Source organism: Nymphaea colorata, chromosome 4 (assembly GCF_008831285.2).
Source record: "Nymphaea colorata isolate Beijing-Zhang1983 chromosome 4, ASM883128v2, whole genome shotgun sequence".
NCBI lineage: Eukaryota > Viridiplantae > Streptophyta > Magnoliopsida > Nymphaeales > Nymphaeaceae > Nymphaea > Nymphaea colorata.
Genome location: NC_045141.1, coordinates 3,603,151 through 3,624,160, shown reverse-complemented (window position 1 = coordinate 3,624,160; position 21,010 = coordinate 3,603,151). Strand labels below are relative to the sequence as shown.

At 38.7% G+C, this 21,010-nt stretch overlaps 1 protein-coding gene across 4 annotated transcripts in view; it reads left to right on the top strand.

The window, feature by feature from the left end:
* Positions 1-2,645: 2,645 nt before the first annotated feature.
* LOC116252938 (casein kinase II subunit alpha-2-like) overlaps positions 2,646-21,010 on the top strand; it is a 29,222-nt gene continuing 10,857 nt past the window's right edge. For all 4 annotated transcript variants that reach the window (XR_004172338.2, XR_004172340.2, XR_004172339.2 and 1 more), the window contains exons 1-6: positions 2,646-3,105; positions 3,488-3,617; positions 4,336-4,530; positions 9,345-9,502; positions 19,466-19,556; positions 19,639-19,704. Coding sequence is in view for 1 of the 4 variants with exons in the window: in XM_031627582.2 (XP_031483442.1) it covers positions 2,810-3,105; positions 3,488-3,617; positions 4,336-4,530; positions 9,345-9,502; positions 19,466-19,556; positions 19,639-19,704 (936 nt within the window). In the remaining 3 variants the exon portion in view is untranslated. The remainder of the gene's footprint in view (positions 3,106-3,487; positions 3,618-4,335; positions 4,531-9,344; positions 9,503-19,465; positions 19,557-19,638; positions 19,705-21,010) is intronic.

The window sequence follows — 21,010 nt, the reverse complement described above, 5'->3', positions numbered from 1 at the left end:
GTAGTGTGTGATATAATTTATGATACATAGTACACTATACTGTGTAATTTAATGTGTGATACTATGTGTGAGCACTATACACTCATCAATCCTCTTGATTTTAAACAGTGTCAGTGCATGTAGTGTGTACGACTGTAGTGTCTTCCCTTCCAAACCAAGTAGAGATTAACCTATTTCAGACAAATCTAAAACAAACACAATACTTGGTGACTAGTTATTCAAATATTACACAGTAATGAATTGAAGGTACAAAAGTCATTTGTATTTATTTCGTATCATTCCATCGCTTCATCTCTAATGCATAACTTACACATGTTCATTCAATTTCCTTATCTCTTACAACAAACTTAATAAGATGCAAATAGAGTTATTGATTTCCTCGTATTGTGCATCCAATGGATGAGGTTGGCTTGAGGAAGAAACATACATAGGCGATGGAGGATGACAAAACTTGGGTGTGTTGCAAAGAATAAGGCCACTAAACTGATCTATAGCTAGGGCAGGAACCTGAGAGAAATAAGTGAGCTTGGGGGGTTATGTGGTATCAACATCAATTGTTGAATGTAGCCCCTTCTAGGGGTCTTACAGCTCCTGACAGGACGTGACTGCGCTCTTTGCCAGCAAAGCTTGTGGTACCTAGTGTGAACCCTTGGCCAGCATAGGGACGTCCCTCAATGCCTCCCATCCCCTAGTCCTCTAATTCAATGGTAATCAGAACTCGACCATCCTGTCTACGTTGAAAACTATGTGTTCTCTATTCACATTGTGTTCCTCTGGTGGCTTTGGAGCATACTGACATTTCCTCATATTCTCCCCCCTATACGGTCTCCAAATAACATGTACATAAAACAAGTATGAATTTAGTAATTATCGCATCCCCGCTATTGCATGATATATATGTGCAACTGTACCTGTCGATCGTTAGCCCCTCCATTATTTTCTTGGCATAATTTGAAACACAATAATAAACTTGTACAATATATTAATGGTGTCGTTATTGGGAAACCATTAGCATTTGGAGGCACAAACCTCGGTTGCAAAGAAAGTACAAGTTTCCACATCTAGGCCTGTAAAGGTGACATATTTATGTATTTAAACACAAATCGTGCACTAAGAGGATAGTGTGTGCAATAGATTGTTCAATGTAATCTATACATATATTAATGGCTAAAATCCTCCAACGTATTGAGTGCCATGTTCAAATCTATGGAGCTGGCTAAATAAATGAGCCAACATTACTGTACCCCATGCATAGTTTTCAACTGCAGCTAAGTTCACGAGGAATTGCAAGTACTCCAGCTAATTCTCGTGTTAGCATTATCACTGAACATCAACATTGCAACAAAATAAAGAAAAAATTGCTTCAATACTCTGTTAGTTTTTTGTGATGATGGGTCATTGATGTATTGGTTCATTCTCGTGGAGGTGGATCATATAAATCATTGTTGACTTCCCATTTCCAAATAGACAGTGCCAGAATGTAAGTAGCTCCTTGCACCTGTTTCTCATATTGGACTTGGAGGTCCCTACAACTGCATTCTTATGACAGTTTATGCTTGCTAGTATTGCAACATTCTCTAACGTCATGGTAATCTCAAATCCATGGAAGACACATGTGTTTGTCTAGGAGTAGGAACCCATTTCTTGCGAGAGAATAGACAGGCCTCTAGAACGCGGTGAACCAGCCATTATCCAGCACCCCACCAAAGTGCACACTCCACAATATGTCCTTATGGTAGTGCCTGAGCACATCGTACAAAAACAACACATTGTGCCATTGAATGCACTCACATTTCTTTGCATTGAAAACACATCATCACACATATATAATCCCACAACCTATCTTACAAATGCAAATGGTATCGTGCATACAATTACACCTATCACGTATTCTATCTCACATACTATTGCACAGTCAACACACACTATCGTAATTCGCATGCGATCAGATACAATATCGCACAACCTACAAAATAAAGTTAAATGCCTTGTCAAAGTTAACTGATCAACTTTGAGCATGAGAACCATGATGATAATCTAATAGATCTTTAGGCATTTAGGGCTATTTTTTTAGAGGTGTCTACACTCTTCTCAAGTTTAGGATTCTAAGAGGGGTTTGCGATCTTCACAGGATAATTTTTTCTCTGCTTAGCTGGTATGAAGCGAAACGATGCATAAACATGCCTATTGATACACCCATTTATGGAGGCCAATTTCAGAATGATCTAAATGTAGAGACATGAACCACATTTTCTCTCGTATTGAAGACAGTGAGGCAGTTATGACATTTAAGTTTTAATATGATTCATCGTCCCTCCACTCTCATCTGGTGATCAAAATCTGAAACTACGTGGCAGCATCCAACCCACCGTACACCAATTTGTAGTGTTCGAATCGCAAGGGGTGCATAGATCCAATAAGAGCGGTTTCATCAAAGGGTCGAATGGTCGTCCATTCTGTGGGCCCCACCATGAGAGCCACCAAATAGAGTCGTGGGATGAAGCATCGACTTGAATGCCCGGCCCACGGGAATTCAATGTGTCGCGCTCGGTGTGGGCTATGTCTAAATCGAACCTAATCCATGGAAAATTAAAAAATTGTATTGTCTATATCAGCAATTGAATGCGAAATCGGGGATCTAATTGAAATTATGTTTCTTTTCTTGCCTGTGGTTTCCTGATCAGGCCGACCGCCACCGAGCGCTCCCACACGACGGAAGCGAAGACAGGGAACACTCGATGGTGGCGGTGGCGCTGCTGGTGGCCGTGGTTGCATCCTCGTCCGCCTACCCGTTGATCGCTTGGATTTAATGGCCGAGAGGCCCCTTCGTCTCATCCTCCGCCGCTTCGTTCACAACCGCGTTCTACCTCTCGCCCCTTCGGTTTCTCGTCATTCGGCCCCTCCTCGTGAGGTCTGCTGCGCGGCCCCACTCGCTCCTACTGACCGGCCCTATCGTCGACTTTTCCTTGAGGAAAACCTGGCGCAGAAGATCGGAAAGTCTGTCCGTCGGCCTGGCGCTGCCTCGAAGGCCAGGGTTTACGCGGACGTTAATGTCATCCGCCCCAAAGAATACTGGGACTACGAAAATCTCACTGTCCAGTGGGGGTGATTCTCTCTCTCTCTTTCTTTGTGTGCGTGTGTCTGTGTCTCCGAAGTGTTTCTTTCCTTCCGTTAGACATTATGGTCCTGTATAGATGAGATCATTTATTTGCGTAGAATTTTAGGCTTAAACAGGTCTAGACTACGGTTTTTTGTTCGCATTATGTAATTCACGGGAAGTACGCGCAGGTCTTCTTTTCTAGATGCTATAGTTGAGGCTTTAAGTTGGACTTTTAACGTGGGTTTGAAGGGTGAGATAGGTGAAAGATAGCCGTTCAAGTGGGAAGTTTGAAGAAATTTCGTCGAATTTGATTATTTTGGTTCTTTTCTGTTGGTGACCTTTTGGAAGAAGTTCAGGTGAACTTTAATTTTGAAATTCTCCTTGCAGGGATCAGGATGAGTATGAGGTGGTTCGGAAGGTAGGAAGAGGAAAGTATAGTGAGGTTTTTGAAGGCGTTCATTGTACGAACAACGAAAGATGCATAATTAAGATACTTAAGCCTGTCAAAAAGAAGAAGGTAAGGACGGACGTTTCTGTTGTGGATTTCCTCATAGTTGTTATTTAGGAACTTCTTCTATACTACCTGCTATGTATTTGATCCCATTAGTTAAGTAACAGTCTCTTCCGTTTAATAATGTCATTCAAGATCATGTTGGATTCTCATGAATTCTTCTTTCTTCAAGGTACAAAAATTAGAAGTCTCCTTCTTCATGCTGAGTCATTCCTTGATTGGATTATTTAGCGGAATGCTGACTATTTGGGCTTAAAATTGATTTTGTTAGTGCGTAGCATTCTTTTGCTTCATAATAGTTGCATCCAGGGGCTGCTTATCTCCAATTATAGTTCTTGTGTTTTTCAAGAGCGGAGAGATCAGGAAAGATTGAACTATGTCCACTCAGGTATTTATAATTCTCTGAATAGACATGCTATTTTTCGTTGATGGACAATTTAATGTAAGGATGCTAGAACAGTCATTCACTATCTTAACCCAATGTGCGTGCAAGTGCTTTGTCTCATGCTAACTTGTTCGTAATCAATGCGTAGCTTCCTAGCCTTCCTTCCATAATTTTTGTGTCTGTCTGGTTCCTTTTTTTTTTCCTTTTAACAAATTTTTTGAGCTCTATCAAGCATATAGGATGCTATTTCTATTCATACCATGTCTGATCTTGCTATTCTCTTAATTTTAACAATTTGTTTTCAAATTTCATTGTATATATTTGATTTCATCTATGCAGATAAAGAGGGAAATAAAGATTCTACAGAACCTTTGTGGTGGGCCAAACATTGTGAAGTTGTTAGATATAGTTAGGGATCAGCAGTCAAAGACCCCCAGTCTGATATTTGAATATGTCAACAATACTGACTTCAAAGTGCTTTATCCAACATTATCTGATTATGATACCCGATATTATATTTATGAGCTGCTGAAGGTAAGCCTGTGTTCTTTGCATATATTTTCATTCTTATGTGAAAATAATTGAGCTGCTCGTCTTTTGAATTCTCAATACATATTCAATAACTTCATCATAACTCAAAAATAATCTTGGTGCTTTAACTTACCTGAAAATTAATATATTTATACTCTTTTTCGGGTGTGTGTGCTATGTTCACATTGACTCGTCATTAAAAAATAAATTTTAAAGTAAAGCAGTCCAATGCAGGTTTGTTGGTTATGCAGATGAAAACAAAGATTTCAGATATTATGAATCCAGGCACATCAAAAGATCAATAAATGTTGTGTTTGAAGAACACAATTTTAACATTTCTACTAAGCATTCTCAACCCGTGGAATCATATGATCCTTGGGTAAGTGCTGAACTATTTGCAGGAAGCAGTCTAGAATCTTATCCACATGATGAGATAGGATCTCCACATATCACACAAACAGAAGGAAACAAAGAACTCATTCCAGCTATGAAAGAAGGAGAAAACAATGCTTCATGTCAATTTTCAGGATAGGTTTATAGCACTGTCACAAAAAAACGCATCTTATTGGAAAAAGACGCATATAATACGCCAAAATGGAGTCAGCTGTATTAAACGTGAAAAAAGGGTCAGAAAATAAAAAAACATAAACCCGTATTATACGCATATTATTTTTTATGATTTTTATTTTTTTATAATTTTTAGGATTTTTTAAAAATTTGCTGGGATTTTTCCGTTTTATTCTCGAGATATACAACTTTGCCGTATTATACCAGAAAAATTCCTTGCCGTATAATACCCGTACATGTTTTTTGTGACAATGGTTTATAGTTGTCAGAAAAGAGGGATAGATGGCAATCCGACCTCTTCCCATGATGAAGTCTATAATGATCAACCTATTAGAATATCTGAGAGAGTATGACACCCCATTCATAGATGGGTAAGTTATGATAATCTTTCCTTAGATTTTCAGCTCTTTATGTCTCAAGTTATAAAACAAGATGAACCTACTTCTTTTCAGAAAGCATCCAAGTCGTCACATTGGATCAGGGCAATGAATGAAGAAATAGATGCACTACATGAATTTGGGACATAGAAAATTGTTCCTAGACACAAAGAAAAGAATGTAGTAGGATCAAAATGGATTTATAAAGTCAAATATAGACCTGATGGTAGTGTGGAAAGATACAAGGCAAGATTGGTGGCACGAGGCTTCACGCATCAATATGGACAAGATTATGATGAGATATTCAGCCTTGTGATCAAAATGAGAATGATTGATGTGATTATATCGTTGGCAGTTAAATATAGATGGAGACTACATCAAATGGACGTGAAGAATGCTTTTCTTCACCGTACTTTGAGGGAGGAAGTATATATGGAACAACCTCTAGGATATACGAAAGGAGACTCTCATGCGTACGTGGGTTGTAAACTAAGAAAATCTATTTATGAACTCAAACAGGCCTCACTCTCATGGTTTGGCAGTCTCTCATGCAAAATTCAAGCATGTGGCTTTCGGATATATCCTTTAGATCACTCTCTTTTCATTTATCAAAAAGAAAAAATATTTTCTTTACTTCTTATATATGTTGATGACTATGTCACAAAGATACGGGTACGGGTACTGACCATTTTCAAAAAACTTGAGTGCGGGGGTATGGCTGTATATATATGTAAACAATAAGAAATACTTAGAGAATATGTATCAAAATAAAGAATATACATTAACATAATCAAATAAATAACTTAGAAAATATATATCAATAGTTCTTGTAGCAGTGTGTTTAAGAAACCTATGAAAAGCTTTAAACATGTGAACAACCAAGGAGCCCCCTAGTCAAATATGAACATCAATCGAATTTTCACATCCAAAGAATAGAATAAAAAAATAAGGTGAAAAAAATTAAATCAAAGTAAAATTAAGCAGTTTGGATCTATAGGTACCCAAGTGTCAAAGTACCCATTTTGGGTACGGGTACGGCGACACAGGTACGTGGACCTTACTCAAGTACCCATGTGACTTAGGTTGATGATATTGTTATCACAGACAATTCTGATAAACACATAGGAGACACTAAAACTTTGATGATGCGAAACTTCAAAATGAAAGAGCTTGGTGATTTACGATTCTTTCTTGGAGTGGAGGTTCATAGGCACAATGATCGCCTCACATTGACACAACAAAACTACACGTTGGAGTTTGGATCTACTGAAAAAGACAGGTAGGTCTAATTGTAAGCCTGTTGGAACTCCTAGTGTTCTAAATCAAAGACTAAGTGCTCAGGTTGGAGAGTTATATGAAGATCCTATATAATATCAAAGCATTGTTGGGGCACTCCAATATCTTACATTCACCAGACCATATATTATATATGCTATGAGTCAAATATCTCAATTTTATGCATGCATCTAGAGATACTCACATGGATGCTATCAAAAGAATATTAAGATATCTAAAAGGGACAGTAGGAGATGACTTAGTTTATGGTAAGAGTGGAATATAACTGCTGGACATCAACTTATGACATTCACAGATGCAGATTGGGTTGGAGATCTCGTTCAAAGAAAGTCTATTTCTGGTTTTCGTATTTTCATTGGACGTAGCCTTTTGTTTTGGAGCTGTCAAAAGCAAAAAGCAGTGGCAAGATCCAACAATGAAGCTGAATGCAAATGTATGGTTACAGATACTGCTGAAGTTACATGGGTTAGACATTTGCTAGAGGAGATTGGAGAAAAGATTAAAATATCAATGTTAATGTGCGATAAGCACTATTAACATTGCTTTTAATCCCATACAACATGGTCAAACAAAGCATATTGAGATTGATCAACATTTTATTAGACAAAAGGTGGAAGACAAGGAGATTCAGCCTATTTATGTTTGTACAGATGGACAAGTCGCTGACGTATTTACAAAAGGATTAATGAAGTAACGATTTTGATCTCTAAAAGGCAAGTTGTACATGGTGCAAAACCATATACAACTTGAAGGCGGATGATAAGATGTTGGGTTTAATCTGATCCAGATCCAACACGTCTAACTATATCTAATCACATTTATCTAGGCAGGGTCATGATTATAATTTATGTAATTGTTTCATTCTAGACTCTAGATTATTGTGTCTGCTTCACTCTAGACTCTAGATTATTGTGATCGCTTCATTCTGGATTCTTGTAAACTGTGTAGAAGAATTATTATATAAATGGGCTGCGTGAGAATGTGAATGCTCACCTCCCTTCCTCATTTCTCTTCTCTTGTTCTCTCTCTTAACATTTCTTTTATTGAAATTGATCGTGGGTTATAGTTCGATACCCAAAATCTATCACCTATGTGACATAGCCTACAGTAGGATATCTTGCTATTGTGTTGAGCAGTGTTGTACATATCGTTTAAAAAATACGATACGATACACTCTCTATATCGTAAATAGGAGTGTATCGTGCCTGTATCGTACGATACGACGCGATACAGGCCTCCGTATCGTATGATACAGGTTGATTTAAAAAACAGGGGGCTTGAATCCCCTTTTTTCGAGTTTTCTTTATAAAAATCCCCCCCTTCTTCATTTCTAACCTAGAGATTGTGCCGCCGTGGAGGGAAATCATCGATTTCCATGGTTAAATCATCGATTTTCAAAGTGAAATCATCGATTAAACCATGGATTTGTGTGTGGGTGGCTGATTCCCGTTGGGAGGAAAGGGGTTTTTTTAAATCGTGAAGATGAAGAAGAAGATGGAGATGAAGATGAGAATGAATATGATGAGGATTATGAATGAGAGTCGAGAGTGCTTTCATTTTATATGTATTGACATTGAACATTTTCACAATTTCATTATCTTGATGAATTTTGATGTTTACGAATGAAGAACGGTAACTTTACAACAATAATAAGTCTATCGTTTTGTAAAACATGTTTTTTATGAACAACATATTATTCTTGATTTTTACTGATTTTTTATGATTTTTTCGATTTTTTTGTGATTTATTAAAAAACAATACGGTTATGATATTTTACGATACGGTGTATCTTAAAGCCAGACAGATATGGCTTATGATACACTTTTTACAACATTGATGCTGAGAATTATGAGGCATGTAAAAATATATAATGCATTAAGGAGTGTTCTTCTCTTCTTCAAATTCAGAAGAACTTATAGCCTTCTATGATGCTGACTTTGGGAGATCAATACGTGCTCAGCTATCCACAACTGGATTTTGTATTTTCTTTGGTAAGTCTTTGACCTCTTCAAAGAACAAGAAGCAATAAGCAACAAATTTTAGTGGCTTTATCTATATTTGCAGCCGAATATAGGGTTACGCTCTAACGACAATGAAAATAATTTGGTGGCTTCTAGCGAGATCGGAATTCCAGTTGTCAATGAGTAAATTGATTTGTGGCAACCTGAATGCTATTCATATGGCTAAAAGTCCAGAATTTTATGAAAGAACTAATTAAATGGCGATTGATTGCCACTTTACAAGGAAGGCAATATCGAGAAAGAATGGTATCTGTTGGAGCATATAAAGACTGAAGACCAAGTTGCTGATATTTTTAAAAAGAGTTTGTCACATCTAAATTCAAAAATTTTGTTGGTAAACTTGGTATGATGTCTGTTCATGCAAGTCTTGTATTAACAAACATGTAACTAGTGTTAGCCATTGTTCATGTTTGTATATTTATTTTTCATCATTTTAGTGCTTGATGAAAATAAGAAGTGTTGATAATGAATGCTGTTTGGATCTCATGGCTCTAAAACTGGACTGATTTCTGACTAGAAAGTCATTGATTTCAAGTTTATTTGCATTTATGTGTAGGCATTGGACTACTGTCATTCACAAGGTATCATGCACCGAGATGTGAAACCGCATAATGTCATGATCGATCATGAGCAGCGGAAGCTTCGTCTGATTGATTGGGGGCTTGCTGAGTTTTATCATCCAGGGAAAGAATACAATGTTCGGGTTGCTTCAAGGTGGACCTGCTTCTCAAGCGAATTTGACTTGATTTTGCAATATCATGGCCCCATCTTGTTATTTAGAATTTTGTCTTTGTGAATCAATGATGGTGTAGTTTTACTACTTTAGCAATATTTTTAGCATAGAAGTGTCTAATATTGCTTGATCAAAATTGAATTGTTAGTTCATGCTTCATTTATCTCATCGAAATTGCATGGTTAGTTTCATTTAATTTACTTATTTTTCCTTAGCTGGTTGAAGCATTATTCAAAGTTATTAAATTGTAGGTACTTTCTAAACTAGGTTAGTTGTTAAATATTGTTGCTTATTAAATTTGATTTAGTTATTTTGTATCTGCTGGTTGAAGTTTTTTTAGTAATTAAATCATAATTAAGTTTTTAGTTTAGTTTTTATACATTTTCTTCTTTCATTCTTTAAAGTTTCATCTTCTCTTGGTTTTCTCACAATGGCTATATCTGTTCATGGTTTTTTCATTTCTGAATGTTTTTTTATTAATTTTATCTTCCTTTATTATGCTCTATCATTGGCTTCCTGTCTTTTTTCTGCACTTTTTTTTGGTTAAAAAAGAAGTGACTTTTAAAGTAGTTTTACTTAAAAGTGACATTCAAGAATTATGGATAACAATGTCAAAGACTATGTTCAGTTACAGAAAAGATTGTTTGACAAGTAAGAAATATGCTGTTAGAATTGTGGTGTTGGAATGTGATACATCCATTATCATAGATATCCTCATTAGGCTTTATATGGAGCTGTTTCTTGGGTACTAAATGGGAAGTTTGTTTTCCTTGGGTAAAGCTCGGGAATTCAAAAAATTTTAAAAAATAGAAGAAAATAGGAAAATATAAACTTTAGGTTCTTCTAATTTTCTTACAGAAAGTTTGACAAAAAATAAAAACAGTTATTAAATATTAACAGCAGCATAAAAATATATTAAAAATATTCTCTTATGAGAAAATGGGAAAAAATGAGACAGAAACACAATATTTCCACTGTTTTCCCATTTTTTGTCCTTCATTTTTGCATTCTTGATTTAGAACAACCATTCATATTTGTGAAAATGGAAACACTTAGAAAGATAATGAATTTCAAACAGACAGGATCAGGCATATGATTACATACATACAATGTTATCCGTATCGTACGATACGGACGCGTATCGTACGATACATATCGTATAGGTCAAAGAAACCTATGCGATACATCTTCGATACGCGATACGTGTGCGTATCGTACGCGTATCGCACGATACGTGCGATACACCCCCGTATCGTACGATACGGGTTAAAACACAAAATTTTTTATTTTTTAAAGTTTAAACGCTCCTCTCTCTCTCTCCCTTCTTGTATTTACAAACTCCAAGAGATGTAGGAGGGAGAGATTTTGCACATTTTCATCAAAAATAACCAAGGATTCATCGATTTGGGAGATATTATTGTTAAATCATGAAAGATGATAACTATATATTTTGAACTTATGAAATTGTGATGTAATCTAAGTCCTAAAACTCCAAGTCCTAAGACTTTAAAGCTATGATACACGTACGATACCAGTACCGGTACGGGGCTGGGTACGGCTCCGGTACGCGTTGACCGTACCGGATACGGTCAACGCACCGGAGGCCGTATCCGTCCAAAATTGGACACAGTCAACATTGACCGAGTCCAATTTTGTCCATTTTTTTTAAACGTTTATTTCATTTTAACGTTAAAAATCATTTTGACGTTAGAAAAAAAAAAGTAAAACGAAACCCTTTCGTTTCTGCCTTTACGACTCTTTACCTCTCGTCTCTCTTCGGCAACGAAGCAGCGGCGACAGGCGACGGCAGGGGCGGCGAACGCAGGGCGGAACGGCGATGGCAGCGGCGACGACAGGAGGTGACTTTGCGTTTTTTTCATTTTTTGTTTTCATTTTCATCGGCTCCATCGCCTCCACCCCTGCCTTCGCCGCCGGCGACGACCGACGACAGGTTGTGTGTGCAGAAAACTCATCGCCTGAAAGTGAAAACCCAACACCCCTCCCTTTGGCTCGCCCTTTCTCTACCCGAGAGGGTTTCAAATCTCTCTCCCTCTCTACCCGAGAGGCTAGCCGACGATTTATAGCCCAGCCGCTTCCTCGTGTTTTGTGTGTTTATTTGTATGTGTCAATGTGATTTGCAGCTTTTTTGTGTGTTTTCATAATAAACTTGATATTCTTCCTGGTAAGCCAGAGATTCAGAGAATATAATAGAGGCCTCCTTTTCATTCTTCACTGTCTTAGAATATGAGGCCTTTTCATTCTTCACTATCTTAGAATATTGTTGAATGTGGATTGCATTTGCCGACAGGGCATGTGAATGAGTGTTGCACTCATGCCGTTGTACTGAATGAGTGCTGCATGTAGAGCCGTTGTACTGTGATATATCGTTTCATGAGAGGATTCATCTATTTCGAATGATCCCTGTTTTTATTGGTTATGTGTTGCAGTTGCAACTCATTTGCTAGGTTCTGTTCAGACATAAGTTGTAATGGCTGATAAAGGAAAAGAAATACTGCCTCCTACAGGAAGTGGGAATGTAGAAAGCAGCAATGGTAGTGTTAATACTGCTACAGTAGAGAAGGATAATCCATCTCAGCCTCTTTGGCGCTATGTGAAGAAACTATCAAAAGGACCAGGTGGTGGTGGGAATGTAATGTTTTCTTGCAAATTTTGTGATATGATGTTCACGGGCTCTTATACACGTTGCAAGGCACATTTGTTGCATATTTCTGGCGTTGGAATTAGACCATGCCCAAAAGATACCAACGAGGAGATCAAGATATTCAAAAAAGAACAAGATGCAGCTAAGACGAAGAAATCTTCATCCAGATCAAGTGTGTCTGTTCCTCTTTATGCTACTGAAGGAGGTGAAGATCCTTCAAAGAAAAGAAAAACATTAGCACAAGCATTCAATAATATGGGAAGGGCAGAAATGGATAGAAGGATCGGAAGGTTCTTTTTTGCAAGTTCACTTCCTTTTAATGTAGCCAGAAGTCCTTATTGGAAAGATGTTGTTACAGGTTTGGCTAATTGCAGTTTGAGTGGTTATGTACCTCCGAGTTCAGAGAAGTTAAGAACAGTAATTCTTGCAGAAGAGAAGGCAAACATTGAAAAATTATTAGAGAAGAAGAAATTTTCGTGGATACAATATGGAGTATCCATTGTTTCTGACGGGTGGACTGATATACAAAGGCGGCCACTAATAAATTTTATTGCTTATTCGCTTGATGAACCAATCTTCTTGAAATGTGTTGATGCATCTGGGGAGTATAAAGATGCTGAGTTTTTAAAAGGGCTATTTATAGAAGTCCTCAAAGAAGTGGGTGAAGATAATGTTGTGTAGCTTATTACTGATAATGCTCCAGTTTGCCAACGAGCAGGAATGAATTTGGCAAGTGATCCCAAGTATAGTCACATATTCTGGCTATTTATAGAAGTCATCAAAGAAGTGGGTGAAGATAATGTTGTGTAGCTTATTACTGATAATGCTCCAGTTTGCCAACGAGCAGGAATGAATTTGGCAAGTGATCCCAAGTATAGTCACATATTCTGGACTCCTTGTGTGGCACACAATATAAATCTAGCACTTAAAACTTTACACATAACAATAACAGTCATAGCTAGCCGTCATACAATACGGGTACGACTACCCTCCAATTCCATTATTTGCATCATTGCCCACAACAATGTGTATGCAACAGAACAAAACATTCACATTATTCATCATATCAATCACATCTTTAAAAACTTAGCCAAACCACAGAGAGTAGTCTCGATCTGTGATTGGCTAGTAGCTGTCTTATGCAATTATCATTCTAGGATGCTTTCTAATGCACAATTGGGGTCGAAGAGACACTCGACTCGATACCCCGCCTCATCTGTCCTAAACAGTTATCAATTCTAGCATGCACATGCAAATGTGTAACATTTTCAAAACAAACTTCTTATAGTCTTTCCAAAACAATTCATATCATATATCAAAACATTTACATGCATACCCACATTCATTCACTCAACAGTCAATCAATTGCATCACAATCCTAGGATCCCACGACCCTAGGAACACACATTCATACATTTGCCCCAAGCAGGGATTTGCCTGGAATGCTGCCATACCTGTGGTGCGCTCACAAACTCTTCAAAATGCCTCGAGCTTCGAAACTGGTCGCTCAAGGTCGACGGGACGTGCCTGGTGTACCTGCAAACATACACAAGTGGTAAATGACTAAACTCTACACTAGTTTAGATTCACAATCAAAACAAATATAAAACAAAATCATTGAGGCACGCCATTGCCTCAAGAGGGTATCGAAGGGTAGTGTCGACCCACAAAGCCCTCAAAAGGGTCTCTCCTCAGCCCTAGAGGTTACCTCCAAAGGCTTAAGCTTCGCACCATCGATTTGAATCGATCACTAATCCATTTCTCTCTTGCTTCCTTAGTGAAGGTGTCTTCCCAACATGTACCCTTCTTCCTTCCCACACATGCTACCCACGTCGACAAGGACGCTCCCAAGCGTTCACAAAGACGGTCCTACACTTCTCCACAACACCACAATCCTAACCATGCTTCCCTATTGCTTCAAAAATTAACCCATCATGCACAAATGATCATTATAGCCATGAATCAACGCTTCTCCAACATAATCCTACTCTTCCCCCAAAAAGCAAAATCGCTAACATGCGTCTCAAATCATCAATTCTAGATTCTAGCATGCTTAAACAATAATTATACATGCTCTCATAGATACTATTCAATAATCTAAGCTCAAATAGGCCTTGCTCACCCCAATCTAAGTGTCCAAACTGCTGTGACGCCTCCGACAGCCACCTCAAGCGTACAATCGGTCCCCAAATGGCAGAAATTGTGCCAAGCCGCCACCACCAACACCACCTAACGCTGATACGAGGGGAAGAACGCGTTCCCCAAACTGGAATCCTAACAAACAGTGATGAAATCCATGAGAAAGAGTGCTCGGTTGGAGAAAAAGGGGAAAAACAAATAGAAAAAATGGGGAGAGAGCTCACGTAAGGAGTGTGTAGGCAAGGGGAGGCGCTGACAGAAAGGGGCGGACAGAAGAGAGAGTGAGGGAAGGAGGGTTCGGACAGAAATGGGGAAGAAGGGTAGTGAGGGGGAGAGGACGTGAGAGAAGAGAGAGAGCCAGTGGGAGAGTGAGGGTGAGTGAGGAGAGGGACCGTGCGGGAGGGAGCTAGCGGAAAGGGGAAAGAGAGTGGCGAGAGAGAGGAAGAGAGAACGTGTGGTAGAGAGGGCAAGGGAGCATGAGAGTGGCGGAGAAAGGAAAACAAAGCACGAGAGAGAGAAAAAGAGTTTACCCAAGTGCCGCCGCCTCAGTCGCCGTCGTCACCGCCGCCGCCGGCACCACCTCTGTCTTCTTCTTCTTCTTCTCTGCGTGGAGCTCCCCAGCAACAAGAGAGGCAACGAAAGGGGGAGAGCGAGAGGAGGATGAGGGAGAACAGCCCTCGTCGGGCTCTTACGTGGGTAAGCTGCGGGTCCAGGTCTGGGTCCCGATCCGACCCGACCTGCCCAAAATTATAACGGGCGTTACATTTACAAAGCCTATTTGGCAGATGCTGAGAGAAGTTGATAAAGAAGGGCCCATGCTTCATAAAGTTTCTGATATGTGGGATAACATGATTGAAAAAATTCAAAACATCATTTTTAGACATGAGAAGAAGAATGTTGCACTTGATGATTCTAAGTTTTTCGATCATGTGCATAGAATTTTAGTAAGAAGATGGAACAAAAGCAATAACCCTTTGCATTGTATGGCACACTCTTTAAATCCCAAATATTATGGACAAACATGGTTGGCAGGAGGTACTAGTCGTGTTCTTCCTAATCGAGATCCAAAAATATCAAAAAATAGGGAGGTATGTTTGGGAAGACTGTATTCTGATTTTCATCGGTTGAAGATAATAAATAATGAGTTTGCGAGCTTCTCTGGTGGAAGAAATGATTCAATACAAGCTGCAATGGCAAGAGATGAAGAAGTTCTTGTTAATTGGTGGTTGTGTTTTGGAGCATCGACACCAAATCTCCAACAACTTAAGCTGAAGTTATTATCTCAACCTGCAATCTCTTCATGTTGTGAAAGAAATTGGAGCACTTATTCTCAAATTCACAACATCAAGAGAAATAAGCTAACTAGTAAGCGAGCAGAAGATTTAGTTTATGTCCACTCCAACCTACGCTTACTTTTACGTACTTCAAATGATTACCTGTATTTCTTTCTTTTTGTATCTTTGATATGTATACATGATTTAGTTTATGTCCACTCCAACCTCTTCATGTTGTAAAAGAAATTGTTGCAACTTGCAGTTCAGGATCATCCAAATATTGGGATGTTAATCCAGAGGACATTGATGTGGAACTTGAAGGAGAACATGATTTGCATACTTTTAAGATGGACCTTACAGAACCTGTTGCTCCTTGCTCCTTCTAATCTTCATGATGCGATTGAGGAGAATCAAGAAAGCTGACATGTTTGTATAATTGTATGTTAATTACTTCCATACTGTGTTTTGGACCATGATTTTATTTTGTTTGCAATTTTTTGATATATATGTGTGAATATGTTATTTTGTTTGAAATTTTTTGATATATATATATTTATATATATATATATATATATATGCCCGTGTGTGTACGGCCGTACTCCCGTACCCCTACCGGTACCCGTACCCGTACCTATGTGACATAGCTTTAAAGCTATGTCACATGGGTACTCCTCCAAAGGAGGAGTACCCGTATGGTACCGGTACAACACGGGTACCGGTACGGGTACGGGGTTGGGTACGCCTTTTTTGTGCGTTGATCGTACTGGGTACGGTCAAAGCACCAGAGGTCATTTTTGACCTTTTTTGGGTACGGTCAACTTTGACCGAGTCCAAATGTGTCTTTTTTTTATTTTAACGATTTTTAGATTTTAAAGTTTTAAACGATTATAACGTTAAAAAAAACAAGCTCGAAACCCTTAAAACATGTTTTCGTTTTAAGGGTTTCGTTTCCTCTCATCGTGCGACGGCCGGCGACAGGCAGGGGCGGCGACGAAAGGCGAAGACAGTTGAACGGTGACTGATCGGCGACGGTAGGAGGCGAACAGCGACGGCAGGAGGCGAACGGCGACAGTATATTTTTGTTTTTATCATGTTTTAGTTCATTTTCATCGGTTCTGCCCCTGCCTTCACCTCCGGCGACGACCGTTGGGCGTTGTATTGTTTCTGTTCTTTCACTATTATCTCTTGTTTTCTGTTTGCGTAGTTGATTCTCAATGAGTCCATCTTCTTTGCATAGTTGTTTTCTGTTTTTCATTGTATGCAGCGTGTTTTCTGTTTTTCGTTGGGTTCATCCCAATCTGCTGATGAACCCAAGTCCGATGTCTTTTGAGCATGTCCTTTGATAAATTGAAAAGAACTCCAAGCTTTATCACATCATATTCGTATTTTGGTATGCCTTGTCCAACAATGACCTATTCTTCTTTGAATGTATTTTGAATGTTATTTATGAGCCTGAGGAGAATGAGAATGTATTTATGAATATGACAATATGTTATTCTGATTGTGTAATTTTTGATATAGATATGTGCAAATATGTTATTTTTCTGCATTTTTTGACATATATATGTGTGTGTGTAGTGTGTACGGCGGTACCCCCGTACCCAAGTTTTTTGAAAATGGTCCGTACCCGTACCAGTACTGGCACCCGTACCGGCACCCGTACCGGTACCCATGTGACATAGCTTTAAAGTCTTAAGATTTTATAAAATTTTCAAGTTTAAAATTGTCATGGATGCTTATTATGTTATTTTGAATATCTAATTTCTTATTTTTGAATGTGTTGTTGATACACATGAATGTTCCTTATGTATGATGATATTTTGTATATTTGAATACATCTTTCTTGATCTCTGATTTTTTGTTCATTTTTTCAGATTTTTAATGATTTTCTCTATTTTTTTCTGATTTTTAAATATTTTTTAAAATTAAAAAATTAATTTTACGATACGCTACACTACGTTTGCGATACGTTACGATACGGCGTATAGGTCGGCCCGACCGATACGTGATACGCTACGCCTTTTATAACATTGCATACATATGCATTGTACGTGCATGCAACATTCAATAAGTTAGTTATGATAAGCATCATAAGATACAGTAACAGGAAAACTGGAAAACTAGAAGACCATAGTTGGTAATAGTAAAATGCGCTAAGTCTCATTTTCATTATAGACTTGGAGTCACCTAGATATAGTCATTATGAACTTGGCTGTCGCTTCTTGGGTGAAGTGTGAAAAGGCGGAATATCTGCTGGACATGATGAATATAAGGTTATGTTTTTGGCATCATTATTGAAATTTGTATCCAAAATGAAAGGTGACTACACATGGTCAAATTAAGGATCGGCCGCCTATTATTCAGCTGTAAATTGAGAAGGATAGGAAGGCACTGTCTTGTATTCTGCCAATCTGGTTAGGGATCCAACATCTCCTGTCAATTATGCATTGTTCTTCAGATGACATTGTTTGTGTTCCAATTCATCCCATTGTTCATAAGCTCACCAGTCACCATTTGATCATTGCCATGTATAAATTGTGTCTAATTCTTGAGACAATTTCTCATGTACAAATCGCTCTCTTGTTGTATTGCTGGAATTCAATGATTTCATAATACTGTAAAACATTATGTAAATAGTGTTTATGTGCTTCAGTTAGCTTAGAGACATTGTATTAACTTTGCTTTCAAAACTTGTAAAGATAGTCACATTTTTTCCAGATTCATTCTAACATGAGGATACATGTAGATAAGGGCAACTTAGTTATGACTAGTAATTCATATACAAGGGTCTTCTGACATAGTTAAGACTGCCTTTTCTTGTTCTCTCATCATTGCTATTTTCTCATTGCAATGAGGTAAATTAGAGATGCACTGCATTAGGGAATAAGGGTGGCGCGGTTGGGAAAGGGCTATTCTTGTTCAGTAAAAGGTCCAAAGGAAATACAATATGTTGATATACAAATTCTGAAGTCAAAACTTATTGTCCTCGAGGTAAACCAGATCCAAGTTTTGATGTATTACATCATATTTTCTGAAGGCTTACATTTGTAAAGAGTAAATTGAAGGGTAGACATAGACTTGAACACGTGAATGGGTGTTAAAGATGCAGAAGTACAAGCTACAAGACAATGTTTGCACAAAAGCAGTGAAGATAAAGCTGGTCACAAAGGGCTTAGGAAACAGCAGTAAAAATGGAAACTTAAAACAATTCTTTGAAGGAAAAACATACATTACGAGGGAGAAAATCCCTCTACATATACAAGAGGAGCATGGCTGACTAGCCAACAGTGTCTCTAAATGGAGCCGCTGGAAGATGGCCCATGGGGTGTATTGTTGCCCAAAAATTACACAAAAAAAAAGAAAGAAGAAAGACCTACTTATATATACGTATATATAAAATGCCTAACTGTATACGTAGATAAGTAGACCTTCCTACAAAATCCATATGAAAATGTGTTATATATATATATATATATATATAGAAAATGTATGTACGCACGTACTCGGACGCCCTCATTCAAACTTATTGTGTAATGGTCAAAAGTTTACCATGGAAGAAAATAAGTCAAGTTGCACGGTGTCCTAGTCAGATGTCATGTAAGCTAAACCTACAACTCTTCAAATATTCTTCAACATAGTGGTCGTCCATCTTATATGTTCTTGCACTACTGAAAGGTTTGATTTTGGCAATATTCATTGCACTGTTATTATCACAACATTACCTAGCAAGTTGTTGAATGCAAATTGTGAGTTTCGTTCTCTAGTGAGATGCTTTGTCAGCATGTCCTTTTTCTGTTCAATTATGCTTTAATGATGCCATTTGTTCCTTTTCTGGTAAATTTTCTTGAAACTTCCGTTGGGAATAACAGATACTTCAAAGGTCCAGAACTCCTTGTTGATTTGCAAGATTATGATTATTCCTTGGACTTGTGGAGTCTTGGATGTATGTTTGCTGGGATGGTAAGCAGCTTTCTTGTTTCAACTCTTCCAAGTTTATCTGTTCATTTGCTTTTCCTGAAAATTTATTTTCAATTGTTCGTAGATATTCCGCAAGGAACCTTTCTTCTATGGGCATGATAATTATGATCAGCTGGTCAAAATAGCCAAGGTGCGTATGCTTTCGTAGTGGATTAAGCTTAACCTTCTTTGGTGAAATGTCACTTCATTGTGGCTTGGTTATGTCTAAATTAAGAAATTTGACTATTTTAGTATTAAAATCTCTATGGCCAAATTGATTGTATGTGCATGTTTCATGGAACACAGTTCAAGAAATGCATGTGCACTTCATTAGTGGAACCAATATGACTACTCAAGTAGTTCAAGTGGCTATGTTTGCCATTGTCAGCTCTAAAGAAACTTTTTCTATTTTGAAACTGTTAGAATATTGTGTATTGGGAACCAGGTCTAGATATGGACCCGGTCCCATGGGTGCGGGAACCGAGAGTGGCTCGGTACCCTAGGCGGGTCTCCCTCTTATATTCCCACTTATTGTTGTTTTGTTGATTAAGTGGTAATAATATTTTCTCTCTCCTAGGGTTGCGGTGGTGCCCCTAGGTCAGAGCTTCTCCATGGTTTTTCACCTCTCTTTGAGGTTTTCCACGTATATCGTGTGTTTCTTCTCTATCTCCCTATCCTGTTACGTGTTTCTACATGGTATCAGAGCCATTGTTGGTGTGCCAGTAGAGTTTCCGCCGCTAGCCGTTGTTTTTCCGCCGCCACCGCTGCCGTTTCCGCCGCCGTCATCTGTTTTCCAGCCGCTGCCGTTTCAGCCGCTGCCATCACCTTCTACAGAGCCACCGCCGTCGCCTATTCCAGCGCCGCCGCCGTCGCCCTCTCCAACGCCGCCGCCATTGCGCTTCGCCATTATCGTGATTCTTGGACCAGCCTCCTGGTTGTGTTTCCTGGTGTTGGGTAGTGCTGCTCGTTGGTGCACGTGATGGCCGAAGAGATGACCTCTAAGATTGATGTTGCCTTCGACACGAGCCATACTACCAAGAGCGAGAACTTGCCGGTTCAGGTCACGTCTATTCGCTTGAATAAAGACAACTATCTCTCTTGGTCTGCCACCCTTGAAATAGGGATAACTAGTTGCGGTCGCCTTCCCTATATCACAGGAGAGAAACCGGCGCCTAGCAAAACAGATCCTCGATGGGCAACTTGGGCATTGGAAGACAGTCAGGTTAAGGTGTGGATCATCAGTTCTGTTTCTGCTGATATTCAGCCACTTATTCTACGGAAGTCGACCTCTTATGATATGTGGACTGTGCTTGCGAGGATGTATGGTCGTAAGAAGAGGGTTCTGCGTACATATCAGATTAAACGCAATATCTACTCCCTTAAACAGGGTGATTTGTCCGTGGCATCCTTTTATGCAGCCCTGAAGACTAAATGGGAGGAACTCGACTATCATGTGA